The 25,194-nt window shown below is 39.5% G+C and overlaps 1 protein-coding gene across 1 annotated transcript in view; it reads left to right on the forward strand.

The window, feature by feature from the left end:
- The first annotated feature begins 3,152 nt into the window (after window positions 1–3,152).
- FAM120B (family with sequence similarity 120B) overlaps window positions 3,153–25,194 on the forward strand; it is a 43,055-nt gene continuing 21,013 nt past the window's right edge. The window contains exons 1-6 of the mRNA XM_029961588.1: window positions 3,153–3,182; window positions 3,930–4,977; window positions 8,913–9,093; window positions 13,871–13,966; window positions 19,766–19,938; window positions 23,951–24,043. Coding sequence (XP_029817448.1) covers window positions 3,958–4,977; window positions 8,913–9,093; window positions 13,871–13,966; window positions 19,766–19,938; window positions 23,951–24,043 — 1,563 coding nt within the window. The 5' untranslated portion in view covers window positions 3,153–3,182; window positions 3,930–3,957. The remainder of the gene's footprint in view (window positions 3,183–3,929; window positions 4,978–8,912; window positions 9,094–13,870; window positions 13,967–19,765; window positions 19,939–23,950; window positions 24,044–25,194) is intronic.

The raw sequence follows: 25,194 nt of genomic DNA on the forward strand, positions 1-25,194 counted from the left end.
AGGGCGCGGTGACCGCGCGCGGCCCGGGACGCTGCGGGCCGGCCCCGCCTGCTAGCGGCTCGTTGGGGCTGGTGGAGCATTGTGCTTGCCCTCCCTGCCCCTAATTGTTACCCTTCCCGCAACGCCGGCCCCCCTCTCCCGCCCCGGCAAGGATTTACGGTGGCGCCGCGCAGCAGCGCCCAGAGCTCCCCATCAGCCGCAGCTTTTATTTCTAAGCGAGCCAGATTATGGGAAAAGTCACTTCAAAAGGGGGGGGTGGGGTGTGGGATATGCGTGTGTGTTAATTAGGGCTACGCGCTGCCATCGCTGGCGCGCAACCTTGATTTTTCCCCGGACGGAGGGCTCCGGGCATATGGCGAACGGTGCGTCGGCGGAGGGACGTGTACGTGTGGAGCTATGTGTAGCCGAGTGTGCATAATATTTTAATTAGGTCTATAGTCCCTACGGAGGTATGTGTGCGAGGCTGCCCTCCCGCCGCAGCCCTCCCCGCACATCCCCTTCACCTGTCCCTCCGGGCCGGGCCGGACGGGAGGGGATGGGAAGTGGGGGGAGGGCAAGCAGGGTGCTGCCGGGCCTGGGCTCTAGTTCACCCGTCGGCTCCAGGCTCGGAGGCATGATCGGGGTGCCGGCGCTGCCCGGGCCCCGCCGCCGGGCGCCGCGACCCCGAGGCGGGTGGGTGGGGCGCGGAGGTGCCGCGGTGCCGGAGGGCGCTCCGCCGCCCTTGCCGTGTGCGGGGAGGGGGATTAAGAAGTTTAGCGTGTAGGTTAGCCCAAAGTTGCAAAGGCATGTGCTGATTAGAATAAGAAAGGGCAGTCGCGTGGCTCAGCTGGCACACAGCGAGGCCAGATGATAGATAAGCAGCTCTGGGTCTTCCCTTCCCCCCAGCCCCCTTTTTCAAATCGCAAATCATCTGCTCCGGCCCTATCCTAGCCCCTCATTTTCATTACAATGGTTGTGTGTTTACCTGTGATCCTGGGACGGGGCATTCCTTTGTCTCCCGAAGAGATTACCGCAGCCAGCTGCTCTCCAGCCCTTCCCTGGGCAAATCCCGAAGTGGCCCCTATATGTGTTTTACAGATTGCTCACGAGGAGAAAGCGAGCCCCCCCACTTCCCCCGCCTCGTTTCCCTACCATACTTGTTTGTTTGGGTTTGCTCCCTGGCTTGCTTCCGACGGGATTTTGCTTGTGGGAAACTACGAGGGATAAAATTGGTCACTCGTGTGCGTGAGCTGTCGTTGCTCCTGAAATGGGAAGGGTGCAGGGCTTCGTACTCCCACCAGAGGGGCAGAACCACAGGGCGTCCTGGGGATGACAGGACATTAGGGGCTTCCCTCACCTTACCTTTCCCCGGCCCTAGAGTTCCCCTCGGTCAGGGACAGTACCGTCTCCCAAACCTCCCGTGGGTGCCCTGAGCCAGGCAGGTACCGTTCTTTCCCTCAGGCCCTGCTCTGGTACATGGAGATCCACAGGCCCTCATGCCCATGTTACTCTGGGGAGCAGCTCGGCCTTGCATTTGGAGTACTGGCATCTTGGCTTGCCTTAAAATGAAGGATTATCACGATCTTCAACATGCTAGAAACCACAGATTTAAACTAGAAAACCTTCTGAAGTCCCTTCACACATGAAATATCCCATGATCCTGAGATTTACCCTGTGCCTCACATCCCATTCACCCTGTTAGCCAAGCCTGGTGTAACCCCATGCAGCGCTGTGGCCTGGCTTGTCTTGGCGGGGGTGTCACAGACAAGGAGGGTGAGTGATAGGGCTCAGATCATGTACACAGGATAAAAAAATGTGATGGCACTTCTCAGAAAAATGTTTTTGCATTTTGGCCATAAGATTTCACTGGATGGCTGGAAAGATTCCTTCCTACCAGCTTCAGTAGAAATATTCACTGCCTTCACCTGTTCTCATAGGGAAACTCCTTCTTTTGCCCAGCTTTATTAAGCATCATCTTAAGTCAGAACTCCAAATAGTAGCTGCAAACTATCACTCCAGGCAGTAGCTGCTCAGACTGCTCTCTCCCCATGACAGTAAGCACAGCATGTTGCTGTACTGCACTGCATTTCATGCATGAAGGGTTTTTCTGTTCCCCTGTGGCCTGCAGCCCCTTCACACAGTGTGTGCAACTTGTGCATTGTATGCTGACTGCAGCGCAAAACCTGCTGCTAATATACTTTGGAGGAGGAGAAGGGGGAGCAGTTTCATCATATGTTTTCAGGGCTTTCCAAGCCACTTCCAATTTGCACAGCTTTTATTTCTTTCTGCATTTTCTTCCATGGCAGGGAAGGCAGGGAGGAGAGAGAAGGTGGGGGCAAAAACTCCTCTGCAGAAGGTGATTATGAGAAAAAGGATGGATATGGATGGGGCGGGCCTGAGCTTTTGGAAATGCTGTCCCCTTTTCTGAGAGCATCTGCCCGGAGACGAACAGATGTGGGCACCTGCGGTGACAGGCCACATATGCTCTATCCTATTCACAAGCATTCAGACACGGCTACAATGGTGAGGCTTTGTGCACATGGAGTCACCAAATATATTAATCTGCGCTCCCCAGAGAACCGCTCTGTTTAATTTTTCACCGGCAATAACATCTGATCTAATCTTCCCATCGGCTCTCCCGTGCCCCTCTCTCCCCTCCCGGAAAGATGTGAAGTTATTCAGGTCCCCACCTGTTGCCGGCGGGGTGGGACGGGCCGTGCTCTCGGCGCGCCCGCAGCCGAGCCGTTATCTCTAGCCCGGGATGTGCGGCGGGTGCGCCCGGAGGAAAAACGGGAATTCCCCTCCGCCGGCAATCGCCGGGCACAGCAAAGCGAACCCGCCCCCCCTCCTTAGGTCGCGCTGCCAAAGAGCGACATAAATCTCCGGTGTGCGACTCGGGGGGGTTCAAGCGATTTCGGTGCGCGACGCTTTCATGTCCCCACGGTCCCCCGTCCCCCCGCCCCGGCCAGGTTTGCTCGTGGGCACAATGGCCTCTCCGGCCCCATCGTGGGGGGAAGGTCCCCCCCAAAGCCGGGGGACCCCATCCCCGCGGGCGGGAACAGATGCGGGTCCCACCAGCCCGGCCCCCCTCCCGCAGCCGCCGTGCCCGACGGGGACCGGGACCTCCCCTGCCCGCGCCTCGGCACCGCCCCCGCCGCCGGGCGCAGGCGCGGCCCGCCCAAGGAAGCGGAAGCGCCGCTCGGGTCAGTGCGGGGCGGCGGCGCGACTGGGGGCCCCGGGGGTGGGTGCGGACTCAGCGCCAGCCTCGTCCCCTCCCCGTCCCCGTCCCGTCCCCGTCCCCAGCCCCAGCCCCCGCCCCTCCCGTCCCCAGCCCCCTCCCGTCCCCAGCCCCTCACGGACCCCGGAGAGGCGGGGTCCGGCCCTGCCGGGACTGGGCGCAGAGGCCCCCGCAGCTCGCGAGATCTTTAAAGGCCCCTTCCAACCCAAACCATTCTGCGATTAAAAAGGGTGGCATTCAAAAACTCTGTCTGGAGTGTGTTAGATCTTTAAACTCCGAGGATCCGGGAATACCTTTAAAAACTGTCAATTCACAATTTTTTTTTTTCCTTTTTGAATTCCATAAGCATGTTTTGGGTTTTTTTTTAATAATAAGAAATCTATACTCATTTTTCTGCCTAGGCGTACTTTTCTAAAGGCTATAAATCTGAAAATTTTTGTCATATTTATGAAAACCTTTTGATATTTACTTATTTCTCTGATATAAAAACCAGAAGTGGAAGGGAGAATGAATGAGTACTTATGTCTGGTTTGTTGATGGCAAGGAAACTGTTTCAAACTGTTACAAGGCCAGGACAAGGCAACAAGCTATCAGCAAAAGCAGAAAAACAGCAGTTCAGTTTCCAGGCTGCTGTCTTTTTTTTGCTTGTAGAATATCTTTATGGTTTTTATTATTGCATTTTAGAACGTTGTTTTTATTTTTCTTCTTTCAGACTGCAGTGAGTTTTGGAGAGAACAGCCATGGGCGTTAGAGGTTTGCAGGGATTTGTGTCAAGAGTTTGCCCTGATGTGTGCAAAACAGTAGATCTGAGAGAAATGGCAGAAAAACATCGTGTCGATCATCCTGATTTCCCACCTGTTATTGTAGTAGATGCCATGAGTTGTGTTAGATACTGGTACACACCAGAATTTTGGGTGTGTGGTGGCCAGTGGCGGGAGTACCTTGCCATTTTAGAGGATTTTGTTAACGTTTTTACGGCAGCTGGTATCAAGTTGGTGTTTTACTTTGACGGAGTGGTAGAAGAGAAAAAGAGAGAGGAGTGGATCAAACGGAGGTGGAATAATACCAAGGAAATAGCCAGACTATTTCAGTTTATTAAGACTCACAGGAAACAACCAGGCAGAGAAATGTTTGTTCTTCCCTCAGCTTTGCCTACTTTTACACGTTATGCCCTGAAGTCACTTGGTCAAAAAACAGTATGCACATTGCAAGAGGCAGACTTTGAGGTGGCTGCATATGGTTTGCAACACAACTGCATAGGAATTCTGGGGCAAGATAGTGACTACCTCATCTATAATACATGTCCCTACTTTTCCATTGAGAACCTCCGTTTGGACAGACTGGTCACTGTTATGTACTCTCGAGAGGAACTTTGCAATGTGTTGGGTATTAGTTTGACATACCTCCCTCTCTTTGCTGCCTTGCTTGGCAATGATGTTGTCCCAGAAAGCTTGTTGGAAGGCTTTTGGCACAAATGTTTAGCCACCAGTCCCCACAAGAACAACAGCTACAACAGAAGAACAAAAATACTTCTAGGTGTAGCAAATTACATCTCAAAAATTCCATGCTCGTACAGCAGCCTGAAACACTTGGAAGACATGCTACCTCTGGGATCAGACAAAACCTTGCTTTACAGAGGAGTAAAGTCCTATCTTTTACCTGGGCAGCAGTCTCCATGGATTCCTCCCAATGTAACAAATTGTCAAACGTTATCTCTTCAGCAGCAATCAGCCATCTGTCAAGATAAAGAAATCTTTCAGGTAACTTGTTTTTTAAAGCTTAGCGATCACTTTATTGCCATGACAACTTAGTGGAAGTTGGTAATTAGTACACCGAACCTATTGAATTAAATTTGCTTGTGCAAAATCTTTTGTCTGTTAAGTAGAGCCATGGTTAGGACTACTGCAGCATCACTATGAGGGGAGATGCAGCACATTTAGTAAAAAGTGGTTCTCTTTTTGAAGCATCAAGCAGGTCTAATAATGTGGAGCAACTGAATAGGCCAATAGCTGGGCAGAGAGATGTACTTCCCATGTATTACATGATGTATTGACTTCCTTTTACTTTGAGAACCCACAAGTCAGCCATAAGCTGGTCAGTGGTTTGCTTGGCTGTGCCTGGCACATGCAGTCAAGGTGCCAAAGAAAGCTGTGCTAAGAATGCAGAAGTTGAAATTGTGGTGGAAACTTCATACAGAATCGTATCTTAGAATTGTAGAATGGCTGGGATTGGAAGGGACCTTAAAGATCACCTAATTCCAAACCCCTGCCCTGGACAGGGACACCTTCCACTAGACCGGGTTGCTCAGAGCCCCATCCAACCTGGCCTTGAACACTTCCAGGGATGCTCCACCACTTGTCTGGGCAACTTGGGCCAGTGCCTCACCACCCTCACAGTAAAGAATTTTTTCCTAATAACTAATCTAAACCTACCTTCTTTCAGTTTAAAGCCATTTCTCCTCATCCTGTAACTACATGCCTCTGTGAAAAGTCCTTTTCCAGCCCTCTTGTGTCTCCCTTTAGGTACTGGAAGGCTGCTCTAAGGTCTCCCCAGAGCCTTCTCTTCTCCAGGCTGAACAACCCCAACTCTCTCAACCTGTCTTCGTAGGAGAGGTGCTCCAGCCCTCTGATCACCTTTGGACCTGCTCCAAGAGGTCTATGTCCTTCCTGTGCTGAGGAGCCCAGAACTGGACACAATACTCCGGGTGGGGTCTGAACAGAGCAGAGTAGATGGAGAGAATCTCCTCTCTTGACCTGCTGGCCACGCTGCTTTTGATGCAGCCCAGGATGCAGTTGGCTTTCTGGGCTGCAAGCACACATTGCTGGTCAGGTCAAACTGCTTGTCCAGCAACACCCTAAAGTCCTTCTCTGAGCTGCTCTCAATTCATTCTCCATCCCACCTGTACTTGTGCTTGGGATTGCCCAGACCCATGTGCAGGACCTTGCACGTGGCCTTGTTTGAACTTCATGAGGTTTGCACAGGCCCACCTCTCCAGTTTCACTTATGGCTTCCTGCATGGGCAGGGATGTGCTGGTGTTGGGGTGAGAGATGGCACATCAGATTGAGTCACTCTGGGAAATTGGATATATTAGCTTAGGGTAACCTACCTGGCTAATGGAATATGAGCTACCTTGCATCAGAATTTATGCAATAGTAGTAAGTCTAGAGTACAATTCTGTAAATTCATGGCATTTAAGATAACATACTGAGATTTAAAAAAGGAAATCTGTACAAGGAAGTGTATTTTAGACCCTATATTAGCCATCTGTCACTTCCTATTTTATTAGGTTCTCATAGACTTCATAGAGCCTTTGTCTCTTACTTATCTTGAGCATTTTCTTTAAAACAATTTTTCTGTTTCCTCATATTACTTCAAAGTAATCATATCATTTAAATTTTCCTTTAAAAAGACTATAAAACATTTTATAACTACCTTGTAACCTATGCAATGCTCATTTCAGCTAAACTGCAGATATATTTGGGCTTTTTTTGTTATCCACACATAGGTACAATGCATGTCACTTTTGACTGTTGTAGTTAAATAGAAGACATTTTAAAAATCAGCAACCATACATCATAATAAAGTGTTGAAAAATACTGTTTATACTTGAAGTGCAAGGAAAAATTAGCCAGAATGTAATTATCTACGTTGGATTATGGCCAGGACAATAGTGGCAATATCCTTATTCCTTAAAAGAATGTACCATGCAGTCTTTATGTCAAGTGGTCATTATTTCTTAGCTTGATCTTTCATTTGAAGAGTTGCAGTTCTCTAGCATCATGCTGAGCTACTGCTGTAATAAAATAATAATGGTTAGAAACTCCATTTAAGAATGCCTCTTCAACGTTGCTGCATAAATCCTATGTGAAGACAGTCCCTGGGCCAAGGAAATTAAAGTCAAAATGTTAGACATGTTAACTTCTCTTTTGTTTTTGTTACAGGTGTTTTAATATTTGTATATGTAATGTGTGTGCTTTGCTTCGTATTTTGAAACCCATATGTAGTTCTGCTTACATTGCACATAATCTGAACTGCATGCAAATGAGACACACTTCTCAATTCCAACTGTGAGGACGTAGCCTCATGTTGTTCCTTCTCTCAGAAAAAAGAGCACAACTTTCTGGCTGACTGTAGGTATGAATCAGAAATATTTTTCAAGATACAGCACTGAATACAGCAATACTTCTGAAATCAGTTTGTATTTTTTTCAGGACATGAGGATATGTAGATTATTGGCAAATTACAATAAAGCAGTATTTTTAAATGACCCCATATCTGTGACAGTGGTTTGTATGAAAAAGTTTAATGCTTCATTCAAATCATGCTTAGAAATACTTAATTCTGGTTTTTATTTTATACAAAAGTAGACTTGGGGGATTACATTGTTTACGCATATTAGGAACACTAAAATATTTCTTTCAGGGCAACCATTAATTTATTGCTATAAGCAAGTGCTCTGTTGATTGGCATTGTTCACAGAAGCCTATCATTGATTCTACGCTCATGTGAGAATTTCTTCTGAAAGTATGACATTTCAGTAGAATTAGTTTTGATCAGCAATGACCCAGTGTCTGACTGCAGCCTTGACCCGCTGAGTTCACAGGTTTGCAGATACTGGAATTCTGCAGAAATGGTGAATGGTGAACTCTGACCAGTGGTCTGCTAATCTGACAGTGAAAGAGGCGGTGATAGCTGCATGGATGGCACAACCCAAGTAATACAGATAGTGTGATACATGCAGGGAATGCAGAGCAGAGAGACGTCAGTGCCTGCTCACCATATGGCATGGGTCCTGAAGAATTTATCAGTGGCACCACATGGAAATAATTCACTCCGCTCAGCTGTTTGAACACCCCCATAGTTTTGGTCTGAGGTAGTGAAGTAGAAAGTCTGTCTGGGTCTCCACTTGGCCAGTCCAGGTTGCAAGTGTTACTGGTTGAAATTCTGCACTGCCTGGGAGCAGCTTTGTTGCTTTTACATCTAAGCCACTCCAGACCAGCAGATCCTGTTGGTACTGAGGCTTCTGTGAGCCTGCTGCTGTAGCCAGATGTATCTGCATCCAGTGCGTGGTTAATATGCAACCTGGGTGCTGCTGTTACTCTACTTTGCAGCAGCAGCCTGTAGACCTGGTTTTCCTCACTGGAGGGGATTGCATTTCTGTACATGGGGAAGAGCTATTGCAAAGTAAATGTGTCATGAAGTTAAGTATTCTAATTTCACCAGAATGTAAACTGCACAAAGTCAGCACAGGGAAGAAATAGAGCTGTCTTATGTAGTTCATCTTGCAATAAAATTAGAAGTTTGGGGTTTGTCATGCCTTCACTCACTGTTTAAAGAGAGAAGATACATTTTCAGGTGACTAAAGGAGGACAGCTATGTCTGAATTCAGAAATCATTTTAAGAATAATTACTCTCTAAAAAGCTGTCATTCATGCTCCCAAGTTTTAAGAATTAAAAGAGGGGTTAAGAAAGACAATAATAGGTTTCCTGGGGATTCCTGTCTACGAAAAGATAGAGGTCTGAAACTACAGTATACTGGTGGTATTTGAAAAAGGACTTGTTCCCTCCCTGGCTATTTCGTCTATTGTCACTGATAGAAAAAGAACTATTTCTTCAAACAGTGAATACATTTTGTTACATTTTGATCCTTCTTATTTTTGGAAATAATACCTTCTTCTTTCTTTGAAAAAACAGTTAGCTAAAGAACAGCATATCCAATCTGAAAATTATTCAGTCTTCAATATCCTGAGTAATGGAGTTATTGAGTGCAGCAACTCTTTGGAAGATGATTGTGATACAGAGATTCCTGGACAGTCACTTATCTACCGCCCTGCTCGTCAGCATATTTATTCTGTCTTGTTGGAATCTGGAAAAGGTAAGAATTAAACTACTTACATCGTTATTCAAGTATATGTTCAATTTTGAAATATGAAATCTTGAATTCATTGCTTCAGTGGCTACATCAGCATTTAGGATAAACGGCATTTAGGATAAAAAGTGCATTTAGGAGAAAAACTCTGGGCAGCTGAAGTGTACTTCTTATGGAATCAAGAGAAAATGTGACAGTGAAATTGTGGGCTTTTTTCTACATGCTGTTCCATTTCACTGCTTTTAAAGTGATTTTAAAAAATTGGGGATTTTTTCCTTGTTAAATGGGAAGTTGTGAAAGTAGTTAATGATCAAAAGATTGAGCAAAACAATGATCTTTAGAAGATTTTTGAAGGTTTGAGAGTGTATGAAACCTTATGTTGCTTTGGTAAGCGTGACTACTGATGAATTAGTTTGTTGTAATACACTTTTGCAGAAACAATAATGCACTGTTAAAATTTTACGTTCTGTTGATTTTAAGTCTGCAATTTTAAGACCAGTCAAATATAGTTACTGTAATAATGCAAATGCAAGTAGTCATGCCAGCGATTATTAGTTCTTTCATCCAAGTGCAAGAAAATATGATTTCTTTATCCAACAATATAAACAGATTCTGTAGCAGGTACATATATCTGTACTTCTATTCATCTCCTCCAAGACAGAGAGTTCTTTGTTCACATCCTTGGAAAATTTCATGTTCTTAAGACTTCCATTAGTTAAATGTTATCTTTACAGTGTCTTTCAGGCAGTGAGTTGAAAATAAAATGTGTACTGAACTTTTGTTCTTTTGAATATGTTGATTTCTCCAGAGTAATCACTTCACATTTTATTGATGAAAGTGCACCGCCACCAAACCTAATATTCAAAATATTTGCTTAGAAAGGCACAGAAAGGTAATTAAGTACATGACTTCCTTCAGCAGCCAGAGGTTGAAGTTGTGCCATAATAGGAAAAAAAATAGGAAAAACTGAATCAGCGTTTACATAGTCATTTGGAGACAGTAACAAAAATCTCAGCAGTAATCATGCATATCTGTCATTTTTCGGCCTGCTGCCTCTACATTTTGTAGACAATTATAACTTGATTGAGTTTTTTTTAATTCCTCTAAGCAGTGGGATATTCACTGATGTTTTCAGAAACACCCAGACCAAAATTTCTAATTAACAATTTTTTGCTGTGAGATGTCAGGGTAATAGGCAGATCTTCATTTGTGTTACAGTGGGTTAAGAACTCCAAGATTAGAATACAGAAACATTAATTTAGAATCATACTGAAAATTAAATTTGAATGTGAAAGATGTCTTCTTTTAAGAAAGTGATTTTAGAATAAAACCACATGTAGCATGTATTATTTATTCTTAGTTCAGGCTTCAAATATATTTGATTTTTGAGATAATTTTCTAAAATAAATAATAGTGTCCCCTCAATCCTTAACCCTTCCAGAAAGGTAGGTAGAGTGTGTCTGCATAACACCTCTATTAAATCTGCATTTTTAGTGTGTTTATTTATCTCTAATTGCTTTAACCATGTCACTTCCTAGTAGTTCATGGATTGTTTTTGTATTCCAGTGTATAGTTGCTTCTAAGTCAAGAGTGTAGATCATTAGTCAGAGTCTATATTGGAATTCATAAGTAAGTGTAAGCGTTATTTTTTTATGGATTCACTGCTAAACCTGCAAGGAAGTTTTGTTCTATACCAAGTAAGTAGAATCCTTTGCCAGTTTCCCTCAGATGAGGTCAAGTTGACTGTTTTTTTGTAGTTTCGTAAGAGGTTGGATGGGAAGAAGTTCTGTCTGTGGGTTGTAGTATAATGTAGAATCACTTTGGATTAGCATTAAAAAAGAGTTTACTGGAACAATACAACCAATTAGATTAGTCCATGTGGAGTCTGCTGCCATAATGATACAGCTGCTGATGTAGCAAATTTGAAGCTAACTTGGCTAACTCTACACAATGTTCCAGTTTGCAGTGGTGATGTATGTGTTAGTGATCCTTTTTTTTATTCCTTAATATCTGTCAATTACCCTGTGTTGGAAACTGACCTCCTTGCAGTTTGCAAATCTGCTTATTTACTGTTAACTGGCAAAGGAGTCAACATTTAGTAAACACAGTGGTTACAGTTTTAGTAAAAACAGGTTAAATATAATGTAAACTGTTTCCTCTGAAATAAGATACTGTTAGTTTTGAACATCTAGGGTGAGATTTCCAAGGGTACCTAAGAGACCCACAAATCCATAGGAGCAGGATGTCCTTTGAAACCTTTGATATCCTTTGATATCCTTTGAAACCATTGGCCTATACCATGCCACTTTGCCTGAAGCCATAGTGGAATAAGTGTTTCTTTTGCTGCCAGTGTAAGTAATTCTCTTACACAGCCACTCATTTCAGTCTCTGTGCATCCTCTCAGTTGTGCTGGTGCAGCTGTTTGTGCAGCTGTGTGGTGGCCTAGTTTGAGAAACTGAAAATAGCTTCTCTCTCTCTCTCTCTCTCTCTCTCTCTCTCTGTCTCTCTCTCCTCCCTTTCTTGCAGTCAGGTAACTAACCTGGTTTTGTTTCCCCATCTGACTCTGTGTAGCCACATATAGCTGTGGTGAAACATCCCAAGGGAATGGCAGAGTGTTGGAATGAGCAAATCAGCGGCCTCCTGTAAAAGTCAGCAGTGCTGCTGAAAGAATTGCTCATGGCTTTGGTATAGTTTGACGTACGGTAAGCATGTATGTATCTCTACTCATGGAAATGTTGCAGAATCACAGCCTTAATTTTGACCCTCCAAAAATAAATAGGGGGCTGATGGTGATTCTGATAACATACCACTTGTTACCTATTTTAAAAGTACATTTATGATTAATTGAACTACTTCTGATTATTACCTGAAATATTCCATATAGTGATATAAATTGTCAACTTTTTAACATCCTTCCTATAAAAAGTACTTTTGGAAAAATTCAAGTAGGAGGGCAAAATAACAATAAATAATGCATCTTGATAGGCCAGCCAACCTCTTTCTTGTGTGTGCAAAGAGTTCAGAATAAAGCCAGCAGGTTTTGGCACTAGCACAGTCTATGGAAATATCTGCACCTGCATGACCGTTGCCAATTAGGACATTATGTAATGTAGCCTAAGCCCGTGGCCAGCTTCTGGAAGTCCTGGCATCACTCCCAGTTCTAACATTAGCAGGCTAGACTGATTCTCACTTTGACATGGTCAAAAACATTTCACTAGCAGAATTTTTGCCGGTTATCACCAGTGACCACTCAGGAGGGCTGGCATTATTGCAGGTGTAGAGGAACACATGTAACAGCATTTACCGGCTGTCTTGTGTTTTGCACATAGTTGAAACTTTCCTTAGGCTGCCTAAGCATTGCTTCCACAGGTTATTCAGAATCTATTTAAACAAAGGAACGTTATTTCTTAAATTTCACTGGTGATGCTCTTTATGTGTGCTGGGTGAAAGGGTTAGGGATTTTTTTTCCAGAGATATTTCCATGCAGAGAGGGTTGGCATTTCACTAGTATTTAGAATTAAGACACATTTTGATAAGTTTTTCTGTGAACTGTGGAACTCACAAAGAGTGATGCTCACTGCCAGTTTCCCCTCAACAAAACTTTTCTATTTCCGTGCTTCTTCCCAGCATCTTAATTTCTCCTCATGTCCTTGACAACTCCCTTGTGCAATATATGGTGTTCCTAAGCATGTTCTCTATTGCTCCCTGCTATTCCCAAATCCTATCTACCTTTTTTTCTCAGCTCTAGCTTTTTTACAGCTACTTGTGTATTGATTTACCCTCTAGTCTGTTTGGATAAAACAGGTAAGTTGACTTTCCTGCCTTTCTTTTGGTTGGTGCCCTAGTAGGATCCCTCTGTCATCTGAGTCACCAGTTTCACAAAATATTTAGGACTTTAATCCATTTGGAATCACTTCTGCTTTGTCAGATTTAGTTGAAACAGAGCAGTGCATCAATGAATTAATTATAAGTCAGAAGTCCTAATTTTATTAGGTTTGCTTCCGTAACAAACTAGGCTAAAACTTAGGAGGCTGAATGAGCTGAATAAATACGTACTAAATCTTAAAACAATGCCAAAACATCAGAATGTTTCTGACAGTGACTTTGGGATATTAAATTGGAGGGGTTTGTGCATGAAATAGCATTATCACAGACAATGATTTATAATCAAAATGTGAGACTATTCAGCTACTGGAATGTACAGTTTAAGGCTTTTTTTTCCCCCCAGAGTAGGCATTTATAAAAACAATGATTCTGGGTTTGTTTGTTGGGTTTTTTTATGGAGACCTCTGGTGGAATGATTTTGAGCTGACCATTGTAAATTGGATAGACTGCATTTCAAAAATGCTCCATCATTTCAGCTTTCAAATAGCCTTCAAGGCCTACTTATAAAGATTTTGGCTCAAACCCTAACACAGGAGATGTCAGGGGAAGCTGGGAGGTGAATCATATTAAGCACTGCCTGCATATGTGGCAGTGCGACAGTCCTGAGACTGAGGTAGCTCGTGTAGGTCCCTAAGCTATGCCAGATGCCTCCAAAGCTTCCTGAACTGCCTCATAATGGGAAAGCCTAAAGCTGTTTTCAAATGCTTTCTACAGACTCTTGTAGTTATAGTTTTGGCTGCAGTTCCCAACTCCGAACTCATGTTTATAGTACATGATTGAAACTCTCTTCATTTGCTCTGATTTGTCATAAAGTTGCTAAAACTTTTTTCTTGGTCACAACTGCTTACTACTGTCAATACTTGTATTTGACTTATTAATCCAATTCTGTCTTTTTTAGGTGGAGCCTATCCTTTGGTAAAAGAGTGGTTTGTCTATTGTGGGAATCCTCTCAAGCAGCCGGAGCTAATACAACCTGTACAACCTTCTGTTCCAGGTAGAATAAAAATGTGTTTAAGTCTAAACTGAAAGAATGACCTCACTAAAATGAAGTTAGACAATCCATCATCATCCTTTTGATATAGAATCCAGAATGACTGTGGAGAACAAGGAGCTAAAGTGCTGCATGCCTGTAATTGCTTTTTGTAATTATAATAGGATTCAGCTTTGAGATACGTGTTATTGCTGTGTCTTGTTAAACCCAGTGCTAATTCGAACATCAGTTCTAAACTTAAAACAGTTTCTTAGAGGCTCTAAGACCAGGATAGGTGGTATGTAGGGCCATATTAAAATTTGTGCATTAACCTATTTAACAGAATGTGTTAATGAGACTGATGGAGAATGTAGAGAAGAGTAATTTTTAGATCACCTATGACAACTCAAAAAGAGATTCCAGCTTTCAGTAAAAAAAAATAGTTAGCTTATCTGCTTCTGTGAAGCTGTTTCTATTGTCTTAAGCCTCAAGTTTTGTGTGGTTTTGTCTTCTTTCCTTTGGTAAAAAACACATTAATGAACACTCTTAGTGAAATTAGAGTGATGAGAAATATATTTATGAGAAAGTATAATACACTTAAGTGAAAAGATTGGGCACTGTCTATGTCACTAAATGGTATCATGCAATACAAGTTTAGGATTGGAAGTAAACAGTACTGTAACAATTTTGCTATTTCAGAGGGAAAATTGTTGTGATTGTTCATTTGTCCATGCTATTGTAGTCACCTTTACTCTCACAGCTCTCTCTCTCTCTGTCTAGTCATCTGCTATCACATGGATCAGCAGCACGAAAGTTTTTTTAGTCTCTTGTATGATGTGAATTTGTTCCATTTATTTACAATAACATTGATATCTTGTTAAGAAGAGTTATCTACTCAACTTTTTGAGAATAATCACCAGTGCTTCTTCCCTCAGCACCAGAGCTTTCTGTAGTAGTCCTTGTTCTGTCTGCTGTAAATCCAGATTCAGAAAAAGTTGAAACACATGCACTTTTTTATAAATTTATAATAAATTCTCTTTTAAGGTATCCTAACCCATATATTTAATGAGAGTCTTCACATTCAAGGATGAAAGAAAACCAGTTGCTCTTTAGATATCAGACTTTTCAAAATCTTTTTTAAAGGGCTGTTTGGAAAGAAATAATTTATATAGACAAAGTACAAACGAGTTTTTATTTGATATACAGTGGTTTCACTGTCCAGTACCCCATATACAAAATTAGGACAGTGATTATCTAATTGGCTTTGTGATAGCATGAAATTACTGTGAAATTTTGCATATGGATAAGAATATGCAGGGTAAAAGCTGATGAGTCTGTCCTGTACAACTGTTTTATTTCAGCATACAAAGGTCTGGGGACATGCATTTGTAAACGAAGGAAACAAAATTTGACAAAGTATAAACCACACCTGCATTTCAAATTGCCTGGCAAATATACTGTATTTATTGTTGTGAAGTTTTCAATCCCAGATATTATACTTCCTTCCTCCCTTTCTGGAGAGGAATCCACTTAATCTCATGTACTCTGGTTCTACAGCTCTGCAAACATGCTACATAGAACCCATCTTTATGTTGACAGTAAACAGGATTTAAAATCACTGTGTTTGTTTGTTTATAGCAACCACAAAAGTGGAGTTTATAAAAACAGAATCTTCTCAGCCATAATCTTTGCAAATTCAGTAATGAAAGGCTGTTCAAGCAGACTATTAAAAGAGGGGAGGAGGACTTTTAGTGTTTATTTTTAGTCCTCTGTTGTCATTCCTTCAGCGAACAAATATTTTTCTAAAATTTTTACAGTCCATATTTGTATGCCTTACATTCACTCATGCATCTTTGATTTTCCACAGCATGACTTTCTAATTCACCATATAAGGTCCTCAACAGCACATCACATTTTTCAGACAGGGATCATATTTAGAGCTAAATTTAAAGAAGTTGTTATAGGAAGTTAGAGTTCAAAGCTGTCAATCAAGATCAGGTTACGCGAAAAGAGAAAAAAAACTTTACCAAAAACCTATTAGAAAATTCACAAGTATACTTAATTTTGGAAGGTTCTTTGTTTTATCTTTTTTGAAAAGACTTATAACCTTATCATCAAAACTAGTTTAGAGCTGTATTGAGTATATATGGAAAATCCTGACTCTTTTTAATTTGATTTAGATTAAAAAGTCTGAAGAAGCTATTAACTTTGAACTGTAGTTACATAACAATAAATATTTTAAATTTTGCATTGTTCTTTAAAAGAAAGGTAGAATTTCCACTAACTTTTTATATAAAACAGCAGAACTGCCTTGTATCAGGAAAAGTTGCAGGTGATAGATTGAATGTTAGCTCTTTGTTTTTAAATAAAATATCAAATCTTAAAGGCAGTATGGTAAGTAAGATGAAGACTTAAAATATATTTAAAATACCATATATATTATATATATGTTGTTGGGTTTTTTGAGAGACAGTCTTCTGAATTAACATCTGTGCTTGCTCGCATTCTCTGTATCTCTTTCTTGCTTCTGGAATGTTTCTTTTCAGTTGAATGTTTCTTTTCAGAAGATCTGTGCTCCAGGAAAATACTGTTTAACATCCATATCTTGTGAACATAGCAGATATATTGGACATGTGTGCGATTTATATGGAACAGAAGAAATTCTAAAGTCTTTACTGGAAATTTATGGATTCTGCTGTTCATTTAATTTCTGAAAATGTGTAGGATATTGTAGCTTCATACCAAAGAGTTTGGATGTACTTTCAGTATTTTAATCATTGCCTCTTACAGGAATATGACATGAATATGCTTCGGTTCAAAATGCTGTCTCTGGAATGCTTATTTAATGGTCAGATTTAATTGGCATTTGGGTTTATAGCATCTTTAAAATTGGCCACAGTTGTTGAGAAGTACATTTATATAAGCTTATTTTTACTGCTCGGTATTTACATGCGTGTGTAAAAATGAAGAAGTGTTAAAGTTCTATTACTGATGTTATAAACTAAAATTTCAATAGTCAATACTTCAAATATACATGAACAATTAATATTATACATTTATATCTGTACACACAATGATGACTTGTTTAAAGTTGGTATGAATGTAAGGATCATCTTTGTAAAAGCCTTGAGTTAAACGATCTCATATAATTAATGCATTCCACAACTTTTGCATGTATTGCATATTCATAATAATTGAAATTCAAACAAATGAAATAAGTAGTATGTATTCCCTTAAAGTGCCTTTGTTTGTCATGCTGTTTTCTGTATGACAATTTCATTAAATGCATGAGTATACAGGAAAAATATAAAAAGTAATTCAGTTCATGCTTTTTCTTTTAACTTGTCGGTTATGTGTGTTTGTGTGTGGGCAAGTAGTATCTCTTAACCTGCATGGAGGTCTTTGTGATGCTCCTCTTCTTGAGGTTCCTGAGGACTGCAGTTTACATTGTAGTGAATATGGTTTTCACACAGTTTTTTGTGTGTTGACAATAATTGTAAGCATATGCAGCATTTGAGTAATTCATAGGAACTTGTGGTTCCTACAACCAGTAGGATAATTTTCTCATTACTAATCTTTACAGTAAAGATGTATCAATTGTATATATCTAAGTATATTTTGCTGTGTTTTCCTTTTGTTATTGGTTGTTTTTTAGGTTAATTTAGTAAATATCTAGACATGTTCTGAAAGTAAATTATTTCTCCTCCCTATCCAAGTAAATTTCTCTTTCAGAAATGTCTTCTAATTACTGTAAATTATGTAGTGAAGATGTAACCAGAGCAGAGAACAGTTTTGGGGGTCTACTGTATATGAATCTTAGAATCTGCTGTGGACTTTATGTATGATGGGAAAGTCATTAAACTTCAGGGTATTTCTTTCTTTGTTTTACTTATCTTTCATTTAAGAGTTAATAGATCAGTCTTAGGTACTACATGGTATTTTATTACTTGTAGAAGAGATCGTCTCAGAAAAATAGCACCTCTGGTTGGTGTTCCAAAAAGAGAGAGCATCAAATTTTCCTTTCCAGAGTAAATAACTCATAATTTATCCATACTTCTTTTTCCCAGGCGCAAGTAGATGTTTCTGAAAGTGTAAGGAATTGTTTATGGAAGAGATGTCTTGAATTTTTTGTTGAGTTCTCTCAATATAGATATGTAACCTTGAATATTGATAGAGTTAATGGTTTTATTCTGAAGAAAGAAGGATTTCTATTATTAGATATAACCCCGGATGCAAAAAAGAACTGTGCTTTAACTGATTTCTGGTGTATCTCTTCGTATGCAGAAACCATGTACAAATTGTCTCGGACTTGATAAGGAAAGTTTAAAGTTTGTTCTGTTTTGGTTTCCTGCATGCTATATTTGCTCTAATTCCTGGAAGTCAGTCTCTGTGGTTCTTTTTTTTTTCCTTAAGGCGGCAATTACCAATATCAAAACCACTAATTTGAGTCTTTTTGGTGCTGTCTGTGCTGGCCCACTCACTGCCGCTATTTGTGTTATCTCTAACCTGCATTTCTACTTACAATCAAGCAACTGGTCCTTTTCTTAATAAGGTTAGAGACTTATAGATTTTATGATAGTAGTTCTTTACATGGTTAAAACTTTTGACAGGAGAGTTAGTCTTAAAAGTAGTAAAAAAAACATCCATCAGGGAGATAAAGAAAGAAAGTACTGACTTCTCTTCTAGTTTCCCCCTCTCCAAAGAATTAGTACCATTTGGTTAATGGGCTTTCCTGGCTAAATAAACATTGTCTATGTAGATTTCAGCACCTTGTCACTTTAACCATTTATTATCACCAAGTGTTCTTAACTGGTCTGCAGCTGCTGCATGTCACATAAAAAAGGGGAAGGTGTTACCAAATGTTGCTTAATTAGTCCACATTTAAAATTCACACCTCGTTTTATTTAAATACAGAAGCAGTAGTACTTTATGGTACAATTCTGTCTTTTATTGAGATTCTCAAGCATAACCAGTTAGCTGTTCTGTTATTTCACGTGCATTAGTGTTTATTTTGGTAACAGATTAAATGTAATATAATGAGGAGCAAATTTTGTATTCATTCACACATGTCACAAGCTGGGAGATGGCAACATGAGGTAAATATTAAGGATTTAGAAACAAGCACGAATGATAGTATAGAAATTCTTGAAAGATACATTTTTCATAACTGATGACAGTTCTTTTGTGTGTGTTTGCAGCAGTGTCTCATACAGTAGCCTACAGAGTGCAAAATACCAGATCACCTTGGTTTTTGTTCCCAAACTGGAACCTACTGCAGAGGAGTCATACCAACACAGTGTTTTATGGAGAATACCTGTTTGCCAGCAAGTGGCATAGGTGATCGGTTTGTTCATTAAAACAGGTGATTATAAGGGAGACAATGTCAGGATCCTTCAGGGATACACCAGTTCTAGGAGAGACAGAAGAAAAAGATCTAGTTGTTTTCTGCTGAATCGCTATTTATGATGAGGTGAACTTCATTTAATGCTCTGGATCCCCAAGGGAAAGGACACAGTTACAGGCAAACTTTGGTTTCGCATAGGTTAAGTGCCTGCTGTCTCAAAGTTTCTATGTTGTTGTAACAATTTAATTCAGTCCATTCTGCTTAAACATGCCTGTATTCAATAAATTTTTTTTAAGTTACAGGACGTATTTTTATGTTATTTTTTTTTCCAATGCAAATTTTGTCAAATACATTTTTTTTTCAGCTCTGTGATCCTTGCAAGTACCAAGAGCAGATCAGTTGTTTCCTTTCAGATTGTAATGAGGTAGACATGTTTTATCTTGTTGCTGCCAAAATAATATAATGGATTTCCTTTGTAGGTGGAACACCTAATTTGAAAACACTGTGGCTTGCCAAAGGACCTGATGTGGAAAAGCAACGGTATAGTACGTTTCTGGCATGCTTTCACCTTCAGGATGAGATGGAAGAATTCCAAGCTCTAGAAGCACCTGTTGCAGGATTCTGTTGCTTGCTGACCTATCTTATGATGCAGGTAACTGGGACAGTTGCTTTTTCTTCCACTGTCAGCTGATAGATGTGACTGACTAATAAACTATTTCTTGCTAGCCTGTGCTAGATTTTTGCCCTGATCTTTACTGTAGGCATAGTTGATCAAATATAACAGTACTGCATTACAGTATTTTTAATTACTCTGCTTAACATGCACCATCCTGCTCAAGAAATACTTGGGTTTTTTTGGTAGTTAATCATAACTCTCACATGCCCATGACAAAACCCCTTGGGCAGTTTAACAGAGAGAGTATAAACTGAGGGATTTCCCCTGTTTTTTGGGACCTGTTTGCAAACTAAAGCTGCTCCTTTTGTGTTTCCTTTGTGTCATCAAAAGAAGACATTCCCTCAGGTGACTATGCAGGCTATGCAAACAGCAGTATAAATATTTAGTTAGCTCTCACTGCTTTTTCACACCATCTTGTCAATCTACGCATTTTCAAGCTAGAATTGAGAATATGGCTCTTCTCATTAAATTCTGAGTAATAGAGGATCATTAGGTAGCAGTTCTGTTATAATTCCAAATATTTGGCAGCATGAAGACTACCTTAATTGTAATAAAAAGGGGCACAAATTAAATACCATATTGCTTCATTGTTTACTTTTCTCTTAGGTATTTAATATATTGTCTGTACTTGCCTCATTTCAAATGCTGATCTCACAAGCAGATTTTCCTCTCTGAGAATGAGAAAATTATAATGCTTTTATCTAATCTGATAAACTCTGCTTCACTTGTGCCTACACTGAACTGCATTTTGTCTATTGTTTTGCTTTCTCAGACTTCACTTTCCTCAATAGCAAATTTATACTGGCATGTGATACATGAAAACAAGTTCTCCCTTACTTTTACTTTCTTTTTGTGTTTACTCAAATTTAAATGATGCACTGAGGAAATACATGTGGGAATTATACAAGTGATTCATATAGCTCTTTTTTTTCTTTAATTTTTGTATCACAGAGTATAAATTGAAGGTTTTTTGAAGATGAAACTCATTAAACATCATTTCATGCCTTGCAGTTTAAATTCAGCCAGATACATATCATGTACCAAGCTTTTAACATACTTGAAGTGTTCTTCATATTTGGATATGAAATTGCAGTTTCATTTATTTATCTGTTATCACTGTTTCATTTATTTACTGTGCTATCCTGCACAATCTTTCATAGCATGATAACTAAAGTGTTTGAGAAGGGTTTCTTTAGTGGGATTACAAAGAGGAGTAACAGGAGGGAACACCTACAGAAATATGGATTTACTGACCCTTGATCACAGCATATTAGTAAAATAAAAAAATGCTTGTCAGGGAAATGGTTTTCAGAACTCATTTTCCAATGGCTTCTTTTAAAAACAGAGATGAAAGCAGTTTCACAGCTCTTCTTTTCAACAGCAATAATAGCAGAGAGATCATGGAAAGGGCTTAGCTTGATGGAAGGTTTTTCATGGTGGTGCCAGTTTCTCAACATCTGTCCTGTTTTTCTGATTCTCTTCTGGTCTCTGAGTTGCCGTGATACAATCTACCCTATGAATGAGACTAGGGAATCAATTTGGATTTAAACGTTTTTCATTGCTGAGGTTTTTTAAATGATGCTTATTTCTCTAGTATTGTCCATTTGTTCTCCTGGGGTGTTGGAGAGGAAAACTTGAGAGCAAGAGTGTCAGCAGCCATGCTTTGAGCTGTCCATATTGCTTCCATTTGTTTTATAGCTGAGAAAACAATGCTTGTCTAACTGTGATCTAATTCTTGTCTTTACTTTACACTTTAGCCTTAAATTTCTATTAGAGAAGGAAGGTGGATTGTTTTCTCAAAAATTATTTAAGTTGACCAATTGTAGGTTGCCTTGAAGCACGCTTCGAGCTTTCCTTCAACTCATGTGAGGGAGAATAAACTTCTTAAAAATTCCATTCCTCATTATTCAATCTAACCTAAAAATTAGGTTTTTATGGGAACCATCATATTGACCAACCCATCTGGCTTCCTTGAAACTTATGTGCAAATATTTAATGAAAACTTCATTTTTTTTTAAAGTAAGAAAAAATATAATAAACAAACCTTAAACATGTAAAGAAAGTGTTGATTTGAAAAATATTTTTTTTCAGTGAGGGTAGTTTTCAAATATCCTCCAAATTAAGAATGAAAATTTACAAAATAACAGACCTATTTTTAAAGTTGGGAAAGGAGTGAATGAGTTCAAATATCAAAATGTGAAGTCTGCAAAGAAAGGAGAAATATCTCTTTCAATCTCTTATGGTTTTGGAATAAATCTGACAGTGGAATTGTGGTAACTCTCCAAATTTGGTTACTGAATAAAATATTTCTCCAAAGGAGTGTTTTTACATTTGTAAGCATTTTGGCTCCTCTGCTCTGTTAGGGGCATTTTCTTGCTGTTGTACTTGCAAGCAATATTTGATTTCCTTTTCTTAGCACAAAATTTTGCAAGTATTGAGAATTATTGTGTAGATTGAAGTCACTTTTCTGTTACTTCAATATATAAAATGTGCAGGTTCAGTAAAACTCTTGTTGCTGTCTACACAAAGGTGACACCTGACTTGAATTACAGGGTAAAGTAGGGCCATTATCAGATCTTAGCAGACAGGTGGAGTTAATGAATACCAAGGAGCATTTTGAAAGCTTAAAATTTTTCTAATATCCCTCCCATTCTTGTGCTTTATGCAAGATTTAGCAGCATCATAGAGGGGAAAGTATTTTACAGTGCAAGAAACGCAAGGCCTGACTTTAAAAATTTTTTTTAAATTCTCAGTAGTGGTTAGATAATTTTTATCCTGAGGAGGAAAGAATGAGTTACTCCTCCTAAGCAAATAAATGAATTACATAATTATAGATGGCTTCTTAATGTTTGGGGGGTTTTCCTGTTGATTTACATTAATACTTTTTTGTTAATTTTTCTCTCCTTCATTTTATCTGTCACTAAATAGAAGCTCTTAATGGATTGAAATAGAATGTACAAAACATTCCCCCAAAATTAAACTGTTTAAAGAAAGGCAATGCAGAGTTTTAGGCAGCCTTTTAACTTTTCTGTAAGCCCACAATGCACATTTCCACATTTTGCAAGAGAAACCTTTCCTCAAGTTCCAATTGATAAGGAATTGTAATGTTTTATGGATCTTGCTTTAAAGCCCTTTTTATAGCCTCAACAGCTGTAACAGATATGTGGGCTTGGTGTGCATAATGTTCTTATAAGAGGAAGGAAAGGATCAGAACTGAACTGGTATTGTCATAGGATCATCCCAGCTGGTCTCAAGGCACTGTCTTTCTCCTGAGGTGACCCTGTGCCTCTATAGAATGTCAGAACATCTTTTCGCAGCAGAAAAAGCTCCCATTCCCCCTTCACTCATAGAAGTATTAGAGTGAACCGTTACATGAATTTAGAATTTTTCTTTATGTTACCCCACTTGAACATTTTAGATTTAGTTTTCTCATAGTTTTAAGTTTTCCCCACTTTGATTTGTAGCCTAAAAATCCTGAAATTGAGGTAAAAGTAGGCAATTAAATATTTTAGATTATTTTTAAAGTTTCCAACAGATAACTGTGTAAGCATTTGAAAAAAAACCCAATGGTCATCACATCTGTGGCTCAGTGAAGAGGGTTTTATCCTGGATGTTAATTATAAAGCAATTTTTTTTAATCTCATTTTTTTACTATGCTTGGTGTTACAGAAATGAAGTTATTTCCTGTTACTAAGAAACTTCAAGGGAAGCAGAAAAGGGAATAAAGAGGGGTGGGCTTTTTTTTTTGGTGTGTGGAAATCCATGTATATACACTATACATGAGTATTGGGATATGCATTTCTTTCAAGTTGTGAAAGAAAGTATTTTGTTCCCTGAAAGTGTGCTTTCCTAGACAATGCATTCATGATGGTCATAATTCCATGAGGTCATTGATCTAAGTTTGATGTGCTTGAGCAAGAGGAGTCAATTTTCCGGAGAGTTTCTCTTCAGAGCCTTCAGATAATGTGTTATTTTTCACCTGTTTTAGGTCAGTAGCCTCTCTCTGGAGGACTTAAATGCATTTGTGGCACTCATTCTCTGCCTCAAAGGGAAGTCAGCTACTCAACTGGCAGGTCTGCAGGTATGGACCAGAATAATTTGTTGCATAAAATGGTCATGAAAAATTTTTTTGGGGAAAATTGTTCTACATTAATTTTTTGCAGATATGGGGACTAAGGATCATGGTAAATACATAGGCTTTTAATGTGCTGCGTTTCATGTGAATACTTACATTTGTTAATCACGCAAAAAATTAAAATGGAAAGGACATTTTCTGGTGGTTGTGAGGTAGCGTGAGCAAAGTAGTCTTAGATTTCTTCCTTACTTGGCTTCCAGACTTCGATCTGTAGTGGTGAATCCTGTCTTACAACATTGCTACATTATTTTTTACTGAGGAGGATTGTGTTTTGGGACATAGGTTGTATGAAAATCACTACGTTAAATCAAATTTAAGTATACTTGAGGGAGAATATAAACATAGTATAAACCTAACCAGAAAAATTGTTATGTGACCCACTGTAGTGAAAACTATTTGGATTACACTATTCTATAATTAGTCACGAGTTCTTTTAAATATTTTATATATGCCATGCAAATCTGGCTTTTTCCTTTCCTGTCTTCTTCAATCTACATGTGGAAAGGCAGGTTGCTAGATGATTATTGCAGTAGAACCATTTAAATTTATCTTCTTGCATATGGCATTATACAAGAGTATTTTCACTGTCACCACTTCAAGTTGTATTCAAAGTATTAGTAGTGTAGAGCATAGACTGTACGTGTCAATGGCCATTTGAGTTGTGGGTTTACGTAGAAGTAGGTGGGAAAGGATTAGAAATGGTTAGAACCTTAACATATCTTCACTCTGTAAATCTCGCTTATACTTCCAATAAATTCTCTGTTGCTTTGAACCATCCATGTGAGAATTTTAAAAGTACTTTTTGCTGATAGCAAGGTAAACCAACCACTGCTATTACCATCCATTTGTTTCTAGTGCACAGGGACCAAATTAACAAAACCAGTGCGCTTCCAGTTTCATTATTTGATTCACTATAACAGATAAAGTCCAGTCTCCTATCATTTTTTTTAAAATTCATCACAAATTTGTTCTGCAGCTGATCAAGTGTAAGATCTGTGTAACAAAAAGGAAGCTATGAAATGAAGACAATATGGAAAACAGCAAAAATGTAGGATTTATTTCTGTCAAAGACATTATTGCACATAGTGTTGCACTCA

The sequence above is a fragment of the Manacus vitellinus genome, unplaced genomic scaffold (assembly GCF_001715985.3).
Source record: "Manacus vitellinus isolate BGI_N305 unplaced genomic scaffold, ASM171598v3 scaffold_37_pilon, whole genome shotgun sequence".
Classification (NCBI taxonomy): Eukaryota; Metazoa; Chordata; class Aves; order Passeriformes; family Pipridae; genus Manacus; species Manacus vitellinus.